The sequence below is a fragment of the Erinaceus europaeus genome, chromosome 6 (genome assembly GCF_950295315.1).
Source record: "Erinaceus europaeus chromosome 6, mEriEur2.1, whole genome shotgun sequence".
NCBI classification, from domain to species: domain Eukaryota; kingdom Metazoa; phylum Chordata; class Mammalia; order Eulipotyphla; family Erinaceidae; genus Erinaceus; species Erinaceus europaeus.
Window position 1 is genome coordinate 26,802,386 of NC_080167.1, and position 17,110 is coordinate 26,819,495.

Below are 17,110 nucleotides of genomic sequence, written 5' to 3' on the forward strand. Positions count from 1 at the left end.
ATTTACTGTTGAATGTAAAACATTAATTCCCCAATAAAGAAATAAATTTTTAAAAAAAGACAGATGAGTAGTTAAGGAAGCTGTGGTATATATACACAATGGAATACTATTCAGCTATTAAAAATGATGAGGTCATCTCCTTTGCTTCATCCTGGATGGAATCTGAAGGAACTGTGTTAAGTGAGATAAGCCAGAAGGAGAAGAACAAATAGCAGATGCTTTCACTCACAGGTGAAATACAAGAAACAAGAACAAAAAGGGAAAACACAAAGTGAAACTTGGACTGGGTTTGGTGTATTGCACCAAAACAAGGACTCTCAGGAAGGAAGGCAGGGAGAGGATGGAGAGGGTTTTGGGTCCTGGTGCACTGTGTTGGAAAAGACCCAAGTTGGGGGTGAAGAGTGTTTTGAGGGGGTCGGGCGGTAGTGCAGCGGGTTAAGCACACGTGGCACAAAGCGCAAGGACCAGCGAGGATCCCGGTTCAAGCCCCCAGCTCCCCAACTGCAGGGGAGTCGCTTCACAGGTGGTGAAGCAGGTCTACAGGTGTTTTTCTCTCTCCCCTCGGTCTCCCCTCCTCTCTCGATTTCTCTCTGTCCCATCCAACAACAGCAGCCATGACAATGATAATAATGACAACAAACAAGGGTAACAACAAGGGCAACAAAATGGGAAAAATGGCCTCCAGGAGCAGTGGTTTTGTAGTGCAGGCACTGAGCCCCAGCAATAACCCTGGAGGCAAAAATAAAATTTTTTTAAAAAGTGTTTTGGACACACCTATTACAGGGAGATGAGAAATTGTACCAATGTGTCAACAACCATATTGTAAACCATTAACCCTCAATAAAATAATTTAAAAAGGAGGAGAAGGAGAAGGAGGGGAAGGGGAAGAAGGAGAAGGAAGAGAAGAAGAAAAACAAATAATAAATAAAATAATAATCTTGGGGCTTCAACTTCCTGTGTGGTTACACACTCAAAGCTTAAACTTTAAGCAGAAGCAAATCATTTTGAGAAAAATAACATGAGTTAGTTGCCAAGGACAGGTTCTCTCACACGACAAGTCTGTTGGTCAAGTCCCCTTGAGCACACCTCGCGCATCTGGTGTCATGGTCCCCACTGTTTCCTCTGTGTCACTGTTCCCCCCACCACCCCTGCCACCCCAGCTCTTCCCATCCAGCGTGTCTCTCACTGAAAAGGGGGTCCAGAAGGGCCTCTCCACTGTGCATACTACCTTCCAAGCATGTGCACCAGCTGCTCAGCTCTGGGTACTAGAATGTCACCGTGTGGACTAAGCTCAGGAGGGCAGCACCTCTCACAGCCTGAGTGTTCCTCAGGACCGGAACCCTGTGCTGGGTTCCCAGGAAGTGCTTGGCACTTCTAGGCCTGGTCCCCCTACCTAGTAAACCCAGTTTCACACTTCTATGTTGCTAAGATCAGGATCATCTTACAGCATGGGGCACACTGCATATTCAGCAAAGGGGTGACCCCTCTCTGCCAGAAATCTGCTGGGAAGCCCAGGGGTCAAAACAGGAAACGTGGAACTTGTACGTGACCCTGGGTCAAGTGCTTAATCAGATCAAGCTGCAGCTTCCTTCTCAGTCAACCAGAAGCAGGGGTTCGGGGCCTGTTGCCCAGGGCAGGGGAAAGACGGTGTGTGGGGCAGTGAGAACAGTTGTCTGACTCATGTTAAGTATGTTCCAGGATGTTGCCACCGTGATGGGGCAAAATCAGAGAAGCATGAAGAGAGACAAAGGCAACAGCAACTGAGACTCACCAAAAATTCTGGTTCCATGGAAGCCCCCCCACCATTTATTTTACTTCAATAAACACTTTAGAACATATTAGCCAATACACTAATATATTCTAGTGATAAACTTATTATAATGTTTTATTCTTTTCAAAATTTTATTTATTTATTTGTTTGTTTGTTTGTTTGTTTATTTATTTTGGATAGAGACAAAGAAGTTGAGAGATGGGGAAGGGGGAAGAGATACCCACAGTATTATTTCGCTGCTTATGAAGCTTTCACCCCTGCAGGTTGGGGACTAGGGGCTTGAACTTGAGTCCTTATTCCCTGGAATGTGTGCGCTCCCACCAAGTGCACCACTCTTTGGCCCCTGATTTCTTATTCTTTGCTGTGCTTTGGTGAAGAGTACAAGTTAGAAATAATCAGAAACTTCTGGAATTAGTCTTAATGTTTCTATACCCTGCTGGGGGTGGGGGAGCAGTTCTAGCCTTATAACAGCAACATGCCCCCCCCCCAAAAAAAAATAACCACAAGCTGAATGCTAAGTGCTTCCAGATGACACTTAGGTGTTGTTTCAGAAAATCTCTCTTCTTCCTTTTTTTTTTTTTTTTAACCACCAGGGCTCTCATTGGGGTTTGGCACTGTATGGGTTCCACTATTCCTGGTGGCCTTCTTCTTTTTCTTTTTTTTTTTTTTTGCCTCCAGGGTTATCACTGAGGCTCTATGCCTGCATTATGAATCCACTGCTCCTGGAGCTATTTTTTTCCCTTTTGTTGCCCTGGTTATTATTACTGTTGTTGTTGCTGTCATTGCTGTTAGATAGGACAGAGAGAAATGGAGAGAGGAGGGGAAGACAGAGGGGAAGAGAAAGATAGACACCTGCAGACCTGCTTCACCGCATGTGAAACAACTCCCCTACAGGTGGGGAGCCGAGGGCTCAAACCAGGATCCTTCGGCCGGTCCTTGCTTTGCACCATGTGCGCTTAACCCTCTGCGCTACCGCCCAGGCCCCCTTATTCTTTTTTATACAGGTTGACAGAGAGAACAAGAGAGACAGAGAGCCACCTTCAGCACCGCTCTATCACTTGTGAAGCTTCCCCACTGCTGGGAACCAAGGACTTGAACTCGGGTCCTCACACATGGTAATAATGTGTGCTCTCCTGGGTGATTTATCCACCATCCCTACTTATCTTTTTCTTTTATTATTTGTCATGAAAGGAATACATGTCTACTGAGGCATAACTGACGCCCAGGCAGCATAGTACTCATGACTGATAGCGTATCAGGCCCCTGTACTCTTTCATTGCTCCGATTTTTCACACAATGAGAACCGAATCTCCCCTCCATCTTCTCCCTTCTTGGCTCTTGTTTGCCTGCGGTGGCCCAGAGAAGACAAGTGTGGAGACAGACAGACAAACATGTGGTAGTCTCAGCCAATTTGGGCTCATCTCTGAGAGGGAGATGGTGACTTCTACCTCAAAGAGCTACTGCACCTGGAGCTCTAGCTCTTCTGTCTTCAACCCTCAGGGCCTTCAAGTCTCAGCCCAGCCTCTCCTTTCAGCAACAGTAAGTCCCAGAAAAGCCTTCACCACCTCTGGGCATTCCTTCCTCCACAGGTACTCAGCCTGGTAAACAGACTTTGCCCTCCCTCTGCTAGTGACTGAACTCCAAGGTTGAGAAGTCTCTCTGGGCAGTCATCATCTTTCCCAACCTTCCTGGAGTCCCCGTTCATTTCCCATCACACACTCCTGGGCTCCCCACATCTTCTGAGCGCCCCTGATTCCTCTTCTTCCTCCTCTGCCTCAACGTGTCCATGCTCTCAGCTCTCTCCTCTGTACCTCTTCCTCAGGAAGTATGTTCACACCCACAGCTTTTTCATGACCAAGTGCAAAAACCATACTTCTCACCACTGTCACTGTCCTAAGTCCAGACTCACATGCTGAACAGCCAGTCACTGTGGCTTTGGCACCTCAAACTATGAGCACATTTGACGGCTGACCTTCCTTTTCTGGTATTAAGTTTTCCTTTCTGCTAAGCCCTTATGCCTTTCCCCAGACTCCTAATTCAAAAAGTTATGTGGACCCATGCTCCATTTAATCAGTTGTCGAGTTGAACCGACTCTTAATTCTCCATTTCCTTACTTCCCACCCTTACCACACTGCCTCATGAGTTCTAGCCACAACTCAAGTGATAATGCCCTAATCTACCCCACCCTGAATCCTACACTTCACACTCCATCGCCATTCCCCTATATTCTAGACTCCCATCCATCTGTTGACACCCCACATCTTAAGAATGTCTACTTGCGGGAGTCGGATGGTAGTGCACCTGGTTGAGTGCGTGCAGAGATTACAATGCACAAGGACCCAGTTCAAGGCCTACTCCCCACCTGCAGGGGGAAATCTTCACTAGTAGTGAAGCAGATCTGCAGGTGTTTTTCTGCCTCTCTTCCTCTCTATCTCTCCCTGTTTCAATATCTGACTGTCTCTATCAAATAAATAATAATAATAATAAATTTTAAAAAGGAGCCCAGGCAGTGGTGCACCTGGTTAAGTGCACACATTTCAGTGCACAAGGACTTGGGTTCAAGCCCCCAGTCCCTACCTGCAGGAGGAAAGCTTCACAAGTGGTGAAATAGGGCTACAGGTGTCACTCTGTCTCTTTCCCTCTCTAGCTCCCCTTCCCCTCTCAATTTCTGTCTCTCTCTAATAATAAAAAGGGGGAGTGGTCAGGCAGCAGGTTAAGCGCACAGGGCACAAAGCACAAGGACTGGCCTAAGGATACTGGTTCGAGCTCCCGGCTCCCCACCTACAGGAGGTCATTTCACAAGTAGTGAAGCAGGTCTACAGGTATCTGTCTTTCTCTCCCCCTCTGTCTTCCCCTCCTCTCTCCATTTCTCTGTCCTATCCAACAACCAACAATGACGACATCAATAACAGCAACAATAATAACTACAACAATGATAAAATAACAATGGCAAAAAAGGGGAAAAAATAGCCTCCAGGAGCAGTGGAGCCCCAGCAATAACCCTGGAGGCAAAAAAAAAATTTTTTAAAGAAAGTCTACTTGCTGTTTCCCAAACCCACCTCTGTGATTTTATGTCTCCTCACCTCTGTGATTTTATGCAAGCTGATCTGCCTGCCTCAAAGTTGGGGGAGGGGGGAGGGGTTGTGGGATGACACACAAAAGACCCTTGTACCCGAGGCTCCCAGGTCTCAGGCCCCAAGTTCAATATCTCCATCACCATAAACCAGAGCAAACTTTCTAGGTGCCAGATGGTGATGCATCTGGTTGAGTAAGAACCCAGGTTCAAGCTCCCCAGCCCCCTATAGTGAGGAAGCTTCACAAGCAAAGAAACAGTGATGCAGGTCTCTCTCCCATCCCCATCTTCTCCCCTCTCAATTTCTCTCTGTCTTATTAAATAAAAGAAAAAAAGAAAAAAGGAAAAATTGATCACCAAGAGTGGTGTATCTGGCATGCAGACACTGAGCACCAATGATACAGTGATACCCTTGGTGGCAACAAACAATATTAAAATAACAATAATAATAAAATTTACAACTCCTGCCCTTTGGTTTCTATCTAATATCATTTTCCCACCCTAGACCACTTGGTAAATAAAGGTTTGGAATGTTTTGAAGAAACAAGCAGCATTATGAAACGAAACAAAGTGAAAAAAGTACATAAGATCTCACAGTAAGATAAAAAGTTAGGAGGCCAAGGGACAGCTCACTCAGTAAAGTACACTCTTTTGCCATGTGCAAGGACCCAGGTGTCAACCCTCAGCCACAAGAGACCACCATGCAAAGGGGACGTTTCAGAAGTCGTACTGTAATGTCTCTCCCTCCCTCACTCTAGAAAAAAAAAGAGAAAGAGTTAGCCAGGAGTGGTGAAACTGCAGAGACACACAACCCCAAAGAAGCCCTGGAGAGAAAAATAACTATATAATTCTTTTAAAAAATAAAAGAGAAAAGAACTAGAAATGCAATATACCGTAACTCCGCGTTAGAATACAGATGAAAACTTAACAGTGGAAAACATTATTTTTCGTAGAGTTCGGGGTCCATGGAAGAGTTCAGTAGTTGTCTTTGTTTGTTTGTTTTCCCTTTCCATAAGCCTAACCTCACACATTTCTAACTTTTTTATCTTTCATTTTTTTCCTTCTTCCTGATAAGCTTATGTAACTGTTACAATGAAAAACAAACCAAATCACCTCAGAAAACTTTACCTTTCCTCTTAGCCTGAACCTCTGGGAGAAAGGAGGTATGAAGAGTTCTAAAGGAGTGGAGAACAAGGAGAGGAAAGTGACCATATCACAAGGATATGTTTCCCTGAGGACCATTTGTACACTGCCCAGGAACTATGATATTTTAACCCTACGGTCACGGTAACAGCAGAAACCACAGGAAAAGAAAATCAGTGGGAACTGGCATGTGAGAAGACCACTTTGTTTGTGAGACAGCTTCTGGCTGGTTAACAAAAGTAAAGGAGATAAGAAAGCAGCCCCAACACACTCCTGGCCTCCAGGCAGGAAGTACCAGTCTGGGACAGGAAGTACAGAACTTAGAATAGGAAGTGGACAGCAACAGAGTACTTGACCACCTCACACCATGAGGAGTAGTGTTAGTGGAATGTAAAGTTTTGCTTAAATTTCTCTTTCAACATCTCAACATATCTTACAGAAAGGGGAAAGTAAAACTTGGCTCAATATATCCTGTATTTCTTTTTGAAAATCAAAGATGGAAGAGAAACAGCTGAAAATGTTTCATGGCCAAGTATTCTTGAATATTCCTGTGTTCGGTGTCCACATTTTTCTAAACCAAAGATTAAAATATACAGATCAAGAAAGAGAAAGAAATCAAATCAAAAGGAAACAAGCACCAGCAAAATTCAGAGCTAGGGCTGAAAGTACCCAACTTCCCATGTATGAAGAACTGGGCTTGACCTCCAGCTACAATATGGGAATATTACACACAGGGGAAGCTTCACAAGTGGTCTCTCCTCCCCAACACCACCCCTTCTGAGGTGGAAAACGAAGGGGGTCCACCTGGAGTGATGGAATTGACAGGCAAAAAACATCAGTGAAACATCACTGGTGGCAAAAAATATATAATAATTTTAAAAAATGAAAATAAATTTTAAAAAATTCATGGCTGTCTGATGTGAGTGAAAGGGAGACTTAAGGTGAAAAATAAAGTGATTCTTGGCTGGATTTAATATAAACTGTCTTTCAAAGCACTGGATCGCTACTGAATAATTTGACATGGGAAGTTTTTACTAGCTTTAAATTAACAGTATGTGTTTTGTTCTTGGCCTGCCATGTGTGTGTGTGTGTGTGTGTGTGTGTGTGTGTGTGTGTGTGTGTGTGTGTTAAGACAGTCAGATAGACAGAGGAGCTAGGTTAGAACCTGGGTCACTGCATGACAAAGCAGCACACTACCCAAGTGAGCTATTTCTCCTGCCCCCTCCAAAAGACTTCTATTTTGATTGAATGACTCTGAAGATGCTGCCCAATTCATGAATCATTTAATAAAGTAAGTTCAGACTTCAAGACTGATTAGATAGGCAGCCCAGGACGTAGCATAATGGGCAAAGAACCTTACACATAAGGCCCCAGCATTGCATATGCCAGAATGATGCTCTGGTTCTTTCTCGCCCTCTCTCCTATTAATAAATAAGCCTTTCTAAAAAATGAAACCAGTGGTCCTGGAGGTGGCACAGTGGGTAAAGCTTCGGACTCTCAAGCATGAGGTCCTGAGTTCAATCCCTGGCAGCACATGCACCAGAGCGATGTCTGGTTCTTTCTCTCTCTCCTCCTATCTTTCCCATTAATAAATAAATAAAATCTTTTTAAAAAATGAAACCAGCATGAATGGATTTGGGAGGTTTGAGAGGCAAGTAGCTCACAAGGGAGCTTTTCCTTCACCAAGGTGTCTCAAGGACAAAGCCCAGGGTACTTACCGGTACTTGAGTAATTCTGGAGAATATTTTGACTTGGCCTTGAAAATCACCTGCAATGACAGAAAGATATGAAAGGCTGGGGGTATTGGCTGACAGCATTGCTCAGAATCTCTTCCTTTTCTCTTCAAACCAAGGAGCTGGGGCACCATGGCAGAAGTTGGGGTGCTTGGAGAAGGGAAGAGGAGGAGAGGGAAGACAAGGGAAAGGAAAAATGAAAAGGAAAGAAAAAAAGAGAGGTCAGCCTGGCTCCCCACCTGCAGGGGGGTCGCTTCACAAGTGGTGAAGCAGGTCTGCAGGTGTCTGTCTTTCTCTCCCTCTCTCTGTCTTCCCCCTCCCCTCTCCATTTCTCTCTGTCCTACCCAACAACGACAACAATAATAGCTATAACAATAAAACAACAAGGGCAACAAAAGGAAATAAATAAATAAAATAAAAATTAAAAAAAAAAAGAGAGGTCAGGTGGTGGTACACCCAACTGAGTCTATGTGTTAGGACTCAGGTTCAAGCCTCTGGTTTCCAGCTGCGGGGGGCGGAGCTTCGTGAGTGGTGAAGCAGTGCTACTGTTGTCTCTCTTTCTCTCTCCCTTTCTTTTTTTTTTTTTTAGACTGATTGTTTATTTTACCAGAGCACGGATCAGCTCTGGCTTATGGTGGTGCAGGATATTAAACCTGGGACTCTGGAGTCTCAGGCATGAGAGTCTCTGCAGAACCATTATGCTATAGAGCCCCACCCTCTCCTCCTCCCCTTTCTATTTCTCTCTGTCATATTAAATGAAAGGAAAATATTTTTTAAATAATAATAAAAATTTAAAAAGAAAGGTCTTACCTGCCTGCTGCTGTCAAGTACTTCCTTGACCCTAAGATCTGTATCTGAGCCTGTACTAAAGCTGAACAATCAACCTTCACACTCCATTAGGATTTGCACTGGCACCCAATTAATGCTGTCTGAATGTCAAACAGTTCATCCATTCACCCAGATGTCCAACTCCACAGCACACTGTGTTGTCTCTGGACTACAGAAGCCTCTACTCATTTTCTATAGGAGAAAGGTTATGAGCTGGGATTTCTGCAGACCTTCATCTGCCTGCCTGAATGATTATTAACACACCCAGACTGCTCACAGTGCTGAGGAGCCTCTGAGAATGTGAAGAGATGGATAGTGTCAGTTCAAGCTTCAGCCCCAACAGACATAGCAGCTGGGAGTTCAGGTGTTTACATGGGAGCCTCCAGGGGGCAAGGCAAGAACACAAGGGGAAGGGGAAGCAGCTCATGGGCCCTGGTATTGAGTGGGAGGCAGTTCTGGGGCAAGGGAAGAAGGGCATGAAAGAATGGAAAAATATTATTCCAGAGAGAACCTGGTATGAGTAGCCCCATTACCACCACCACCACCACCACCCTGCTTCTAAGCAAGTCCTATGTGAAATTGCTAAACATGGGGCCAAGCCCTAACACACCCAGCTGGTAGCACACGTTACCATGCACAGGGACCCAGGTTCAAGACTCCAGTCCCGGGAGTTGGACGGTAGCGCAGCGGGTTAAGTGCAGATGGCACAAAGTACAAGGACCAGCATAAGGATCCCAGTTCGAGCTCCTGGCTCCCCACCTGCAGGGGAGTCACTTCACAGGTGGTGAAGCAGGTCTGCAGGTGTCTATCTTTCCTTCTGTCTTCCCATCCTCTCTCCATTTCTCTCTGTCCTATCCCACAACGATAACATCAATAACAACAATAATAACTAGAACAATAAAAAAAACAAGGGTAACAAAAAGGAATTAAGTAAATAAATATTTAAAAAAATTTTTCAAAAAAAAGGCTCCAGTCCCCACCTACAGGGAGGGAGGTTTCATGAGTGGGGAAGCAATACTGCTGGTATCTCTCTTCCTCTTTCCCTCTCTAGCTTCTCTCAATTATCCCTCCTCTCTCAATTCCTCTCTGTCCTATCGAATTAAAAAACAAAAAATGGTCGCCCCCCCCCCAGGAGCAGTGAATTTGTCATGCAAGTAACCAAGCCCCAGCAATAAGCCTAGTAGCAATAAAATAAATAAATAAACAAACAAATAAATAATAAAGTGCTACCTCAGCCCTTCTGCATGATGGGCCTACTGGCTGCCATGTTGCTCAGGGAACCCCAACTCCTTCTGGGCCCCACCTAACCCCTAGTCACATCTGCTCTCCCTCTCTTCTCAGCTTTCTGCACTAGTACTTTGGGGTCTGGATCTGCTCAGTCCCTGCAAATATCTGCCTGGGGTATCTGCCTGGGGTATCTGCCTGGGTTGGAATTAGCTGAGTTTTAATGACTGAAGGTGAGCTTGGTTCTAGAGGGAGGGAGAGCTGAAGAAAGGCAGTTCTGGAACCCGAGGGACACCTAGAGCTAGACATTGTTGTCCCTCGTCTGGGGAGAAAGCAGGAAGAAATCAATTAGTTTGCTAGAGTAGCCCCTGGAAAGCCTTTATTGGGTGCCAAGAGTCTTGCCAAGACTGCAGATATAGCTGTCTAAGAGACACCCCCACCCCCACCCCCTAACGTGACTCTGGGCCAATTCCTAGAATACCTGGGCAATGGAAACTGTTTCTCTTTTGGGACCTTTAAAGGGTGTTCTTAGACTTGCGCACCCACACACAAAAGTGGCCAATCTTCCTCTAAGATTTTGTGAGAACGATGGTATTTATCTAATCTTGTAAACAAGACATCTAATGACAGATGAAGTGTTAAGAACACTGTAGTATAGGGGCCGGGTGGTGGCACACCTGGTGGAGTGCACGTTACAATGTGCAAGGACCCAGATTCGAGCCCCCAGTCCCCACCTGCAGCGGGGAAGCAGAGTGGTGAAGCAGGGCTGCAGCTGTCTCTCTGTCTCTCTCTCCACCTCCCCCTCTCGATTTCTGGTTGTATAAAGATAATCAAAAGGTTTTTTAAAAAATCTTTAAAAAGAAAATTGTGGCATACATACACAACAAAATACTTTTCAACTGTAAGCAAGGATGAGATCATCTCCCTTTCCATGTCTTCAATGGAACTTGAAGGAATCATGCTGTGAGACAAGCCACAAGAACAACAATGAATGCCTGCTGATCAGGTTAAGAGATGAAATTCAAGAAGCAAGGCAAGAAAAGGGAGACAAGGGGCGAAATTTGGGACTGGATGAGGTGAACTGCAGAAGCAAAGAGTTGGAAGGGCAAGAGGGCAAAGAGCACCCAGGGCACACTGTGAAGAGATCTTGGGGTAGTCGGGGAGGTGGAGCAGTGATAAGGCTTTGGACTCTCAAGCATGAGGTCCCGAGTTCAATTCCTGGCAGCACATGTGCCAGAGTGATATCTGGTTCTTTCTGCTCCTATCTTTCTCATAAATAAAATAAAAATCTTTTAAAAAAAAGAGAGAGAGGGGGTCGGGCGGTGGCACAGTGGGTTAAGCGCATGTGGCACAAAGCGCAGGGACCGGCGTAAGGATCCCGGTTCAAGCCCCCGGCTCCCCACCTGCAGGGGAGTCGCTTCACAGGCGGTGAAGCAGGTCTGCAGGTGTCTATCTTTCTCTCCCCCTCTCTGTCTTCCCCTCCTCTCTCCATTTCTCTCTGTCCTATCCAACAGCGAATTGCGTCAACAAGGGCAATAATAATAACCACAATGAAGCTACAACAAGGGCAACAAAAGGGGGAAAAATGGCCTCCAGGAGCGGTGGATTCATGGTGCAGGCACCGAGCCCAGCAATAACCCTGGAGGAGGAAAAAAAAAAAAGAGAGAGAGAGAGAGAGATCTTCGGTTATGGTAGGAGTGGTGTGCAGACACACATCTCCTTGTGAAGAGACAAGAAACTGGGCATATGTATCAAGAAGAACTGTTCAATAAATCCTTCTTTCTCCAATGAAATCATTGGGAAGAATTATCTGTTAAGTGAATGTGAAAGATACAAGTTCAGGACCAAATGTGTCTCCGTGGTATAGCCTCACATGAGGCACCAAGACAAAACAAGATGCCCATCTCAGGATCCCATCTTCAGAAATGCCGACCTAGTGGGGGTGGGGCGGGCTCAGGAAATCACAATTTTAATGAACCTCTCCCAACCAAATGTAATCATCACTTGGCTGGTCCAAGGATCACCTCATCTACAGAGAACAAAACTGCTTGCCCTAATAGATTTAAATAGTTTCATAATCACAACATTAAAATCCAGTAGTGATAATTATTCTACCACCACCAACAATCAGCGTGGTACTAAGAAAGGGATGGGATGTGGTCCAGGAGGTGGCACTGGATTCTCAATCATGAGGTCCTGAGTTCGATCCCCGGCAGCACATGTACCAGAATGATGTCTGGTTCTTTCTCTACTCCTATCTTTCTAATAAATAAATTCTTTTAAAAAAAAAAAGGGAGGGGCTGTCTCTGGGGGCCCATAGATAGCCTGCATGCCCACTGATGCCCAACTCACACTGACAATATGCTGCCACTGACTCTAGTTCACAGAACCAAAGTCCAGGGCAGAGCAGAACTACCAGTAAGCCCTTACAGATTCTACAGGTCAATTCTCCACCTTCTAGAACAAAGCCATTTTCACAGGCGATCATTCTAAACTTCCTGAAAGAATTCTTTCTGACATGACATTTGTCTCTGTCCTAAACCCTGTCTGGAAGGATTTACATCACAGATAAACTAAAATATCAGGTAATTACCCAGAGGTGGCATGATTAAATGTCCTTTAGATGGGTCCCATGTTCAGCTTCGGTTGACTTCATGTAAGTCACACCAGCATAAAGACTTCTATGTAGCCCACAAGGAAAAACGCTGTCACAAAACAGCTGCTCTTAGGAAAGGGCCACTAATCTCTTCACTAATGAGAAGAGATGATAACAGTCTTTGCAAAGTGTTTGACTTTATCATGAATAACCAGTTATTATTTTGCTGCACTTAGAGGGTCGTACTCAGAAGCAGGTCGCTTTAATGGAAGCCACTAGAAGTTGACTCACACACTAGGTCCAGGGGAAAGCTTTATATTTGTTTAGTTTTTGGGTTTTTGTTTTTGTTTATGTTTTTGCCTCGAGGGTTATTGCTGGGGCTTGGTGCCTGCACTACGAATCCACTGCTTCTGGAGGCCATTTTTTTCCCCTTTTGTTGCCCTTGTGGTTTATCATTGTTGTTGTTGTTCTTATTATTACTGTCATTGTTGGATAGGACAGAGAGAAATCAAGAGAGGAGGGGAGACAGAGAAGGGAGAAAAAGACAGACACCTGCAGACCTGCTTCACCACTTGTGAAGCGACCCACCTGCAGGTGGGGAGGTCAGAGGCTCGAACCAGGATCCTTAGGCCGGTCCTTGCGCTTTGTGCCATGTGCACTTAACCCATTGCTCTACGGTTTGTAACGGAAATTTGGAATCATGGATTCATCTGGTGGGACTAAGCATGGAAAGACTATTCACTATAACCATAAGATGAGTAACAACAATAATAATAGTAAAAATAATCACCACAAAGCAAGCAAGAAACAGTGACAACTGTAAAATGATATTCAGCCTTTATCCCAGGGAAGATAAACACCAAACAAAACAATAAGCTGGAAGAAACTCCAGCACTCAAAGCATCATTCAGCTCTGGCTGCTGGTGGAGCTGGGGAAACCCAGAACCCCAGCTGTGTGCAAGTTCAGTCCTGTATGCTATCCCTCTGGCCTCAGTCAATTCAGTATTCAGTCCACATTCCCAGCGTGCAGGAAATTGATCCTCATCAACTAAATGTAGGATCTGATACAAAATTAATTATTTGATCCCCTAGAGGCTAACAGCAAAGTTGATGCTAATGTCAAAATAAAAGTATTGCCCTTGATTTGCAGAAGTTCTGTCCATAGGGGTGGCAATGATGACTCTTGATTTGAAATGGGACAAGTCAAACCATGTTTTAAAACTCTAAGTTAATCTTTAAAGGGTTGCGTCTAATTCCAGGTATTTTAACTGTAACTCTTGGCGTTTAAGAATAGATTCAAATAGTACAGCATTTTTGCCCCATTTAGTAAATCACATAAATATATGGCATAGGTTTTCAAAACAAAAATTAATCTAAACTCTCTTCCCCATCTCACTCTCACCCCACTTCACCCCCACTTCATCTATGCTTCAAGAGACTTCAGTCAAGATTGATTATGCCCAGAAATGAGCAAAATCTCCCAGGCTAATTCCTGCTCTCTGGCCCACTGGGAATCTCTTATCCAGATGCCCATCTCCTGTACTGGCTCCCACTGACCTCAGCAGGAACTCAGCTGGTAGGTTACAGCTTCTGATCAGGAAGCAGGAACAGATTAACTGTGTGTTCTCCTCTCTCTCTCTCTCTCTCTCTCTCTCTCTCTCAGTGCCTGCCAACCCAGGCTGTACCTACTGTGCAAAACCAGAAACACAAAACCAGAGAGGAGGGAGATGTGGTCTATGTGAATGACTGAGAAACGAGAATGCAACCAGACAGAAATGTAAATGGTTCCCACATTCAAACTGGTGATGTTTGTATCATATCAACTAACACTGGGCACCATGTGAGGATTTGCGAATTGTGAAATTAAGACGCTGATCCCTGACCTGGAGAAAGTCACAACCAGACTGTGAAAGTGGGAGGAGGAGAAGCAAGGCTATAAGGGGAGGAGAGAGGAGGTATGAGATGGCATGAGGAGTGAGGAAGGTACAGAAATGTGATGAGGTGTGAGGTGGGGAGGCGGGAGAGGATATATGAGGTAGGAAGGGAAGGTCTGAGAAGAGTCTGGAGGTGTGAGGTGGGGTGAGGTGTGAAGGGGTAACAGGAAGTATGAAGTGATATGAAGTGGTGTGGGGAGGTGTGAGGTGATGTGAAGAGGTGTGAGATGTTATGGGGAGGTATAAAGTGGTGTGAGGAGGTGTGGAAAGTTATGAGGAGGTGTGGTGAAGTATGAACCGCTGTGAAGATGTGTGAAGTGGTGTGAGGTGTAAAGATGTGTGGGGAGGTATGAGTAAGTCTGAATATGTGTGAGGTGTTATGGGGAGGTGTCAGGTGGTGTGGGGAGGTGTGAACTAGTGTAAAAAAAAAAAAGCCCTGAGGTACAGTGAGGCAGAAAGATGTGAGAAGGTGTGGGGAGGTGTGAACCTGGACCATAAAGCTGTGTGGAGGAGTGGGCAGTGGTGCATCTGGTTGAGCACACAAAGGCATGCGGTATGAGACAGTCTGGGGAGGTGTGAGTTGGTATGCAGATGAGGTCATGTCAGTTGTAAGGATGTGTGGGGAGGTGTGAGGAGGTGAGAGAGAGTGGGTCAAGGTGTAGGGAGATGTAGTGTGGGGACTGGTGAGGAGGAGGAAGAGAGGAGGTGGGTGGAAGGAAGCCTGAAGTCCTGGGAAAGACAGTACAGGAGTAGAGGTTGGGCTGGGATCGGAGTGACACGCAGCCTGCATTAGGTAAGGGATGTGAACCTCCTGCTAAGAGAGCACCAGCAGGATCCATTCAATAAAAACCAGACCTATGCTCTAGAGCAGGGACTTAGAAATGGGGATCAGAAACAATGGGCCTGAAGAGACAGGACTGAAAAGGCAGGTAAGAATGAAAAGTGCAGATATATTGCACCAAATTAAGACTCTGGGGGGTGGGAGGGTTCAAGTCATGGAACATGGTGGCAAAGGAAGATGGGGGGGGCTGAATTTGTTCTGTGGAAAAGTGAGAAATGTTACACATGTACAAACTACTGTATTTTACTATTGACTATAAATCACTAATCCCCAATAAAGGAAAATAAAGATCTTATAAAAACTAAATAAGTAGGAGTAGGGCACCAAAGTAAAAACCCTGGGTAGAGGGTGAGGGTGGATGTTCAGCTTTACGGGGTGGTGTGGAGGGGGGATTGGACACAGTCTTTTGGTGGTGGGAATGGTGTTTATGTACACTATTAATTTGTAGTCAGATAAATCACTGTTTAATTAATATGAGAGGGGGAAAAGTTGATTGAATGTCTCAAACTTTTCATATCACAGACTGAGTCTTTTTAATACATAGGCTGAGTCTTTGATGTGTTGACTCTCTTAAAAGCCTAGACCAGGGAGAACAGAAGCAACTGGTGGCACAGCTATATACAATTAATGTCAAAGGACATAAATTATGGTGATGTTGTGTATGATACAGAAAGTCCTATCAAAGAGATATTTCAAAGTTAACCCAACTGCCCAATAATGTGATTATAGCAATAACTATCTATTATCTTCTTAACCCTAAGACAACAGGAACCTCCCGCTTCCTCTTAAGAGCCTCTATTTCCCCCAGTCCTGGAACCTCTAGGGTGGGGCTCACTTTCCTGCTTCTCTCAATTCATACCAAATGATATTGCATTCATCAATCCCCACCTAATCAACACAATGAGTACCACTCCAGCATGCTTCACTTCAGACTGTGTCCAGAGATGTCAGTCATGGAATGTCAACCCTTTACCCTCATTACTCGGGTGAGACCTTTCCTTTCATGGTATTCTCTAGTTCCATTCCAGGAGGTTCACTTCCTAACAAAGTCCCAAAACCTAGATATAGACCAGGTCCTGTAAGAGCATGTGTTCACATGTATCCATAAATTAGGGCAACATATACACCTAAAAGCAAAAATACACAATAGTCTGTAGTGAGTCAGTATCAAGTTCATAATGAAATAGTGTCCACTTAGACTTAGATACCCTCCTCACCTACTTCCTATTACACTTCCTCACTCACTCCAAAGCTAACCTCATCAAAGCAAGGACTGCAAAAGCTGAATAAGGGCAAGAGACTGGCATACTTTAATGATGACTCTTTAGTCACTATCAGGCCACCCCATCAGCTGGGGCCCTATTCGGGGAGTCCTGAAATTCCCAGACATGATGGGAATAAATAAAATAAATCAAATAAATCCCTCTCTCCATTGTTACCGGTCATCTCTATCAGGAAAAACACAATAGACCCCTTTGTGGGCCCCCATAGGACCTTGCCCTCAACTTGAATCAACAATGGTAGAGAATGTTCCATCCTCTGAAGGAAGGCTGGACAACATACTCTATGCTACACCTGAGGAAGATGGGTCCTGATACTGAGGCAGCTTGGAACGTTCCTACTTATGACCATAGAATGTGAGCTCAGATGTACAGGGATGCAGAGGTCACATAGGCTCCTAAGCTGAATATGGGCCCCAGATCACATCAAATCAATGGGGTTTACAATCAACAATATTTATATACCTTTCCCATATTTGGGAGCTATTCTCTTCCCTGATCCAGCTTTCTGGTCCTTCTGCCAGCCATGACATCATCTTCCCAGACAATAATTAGGATCCACCTGCATATCAGATTTCAAGCTCAGGCAAAAAAAAAAAAAAACTAGTATAGCCACAGGTCCCTCGGAATATAGCTAAAATATGCCTACTAGCTATCTACAAAATGGAGGGCCCCCCAATTCTTCAT

General features: G+C 44.9%; 1 protein-coding gene across 1 annotated transcript in view; it reads right to left on the reverse strand.

The window, feature by feature from the left end:
- GPR137B (G protein-coupled receptor 137B) overlaps positions 1 to 17,110 on the reverse strand; it is a 61,910-nt gene that overhangs the window by 15,398 nt on the left and 29,402 nt on the right. The window contains exon 2 of the mRNA XM_007522928.3: positions 7,706 to 7,755. Within this exon, the coding sequence (XP_007522990.1) occupies positions 7,706 to 7,755 (50 nt within the window). The remainder of the gene's footprint in view (positions 1 to 7,705; positions 7,756 to 17,110) is intronic.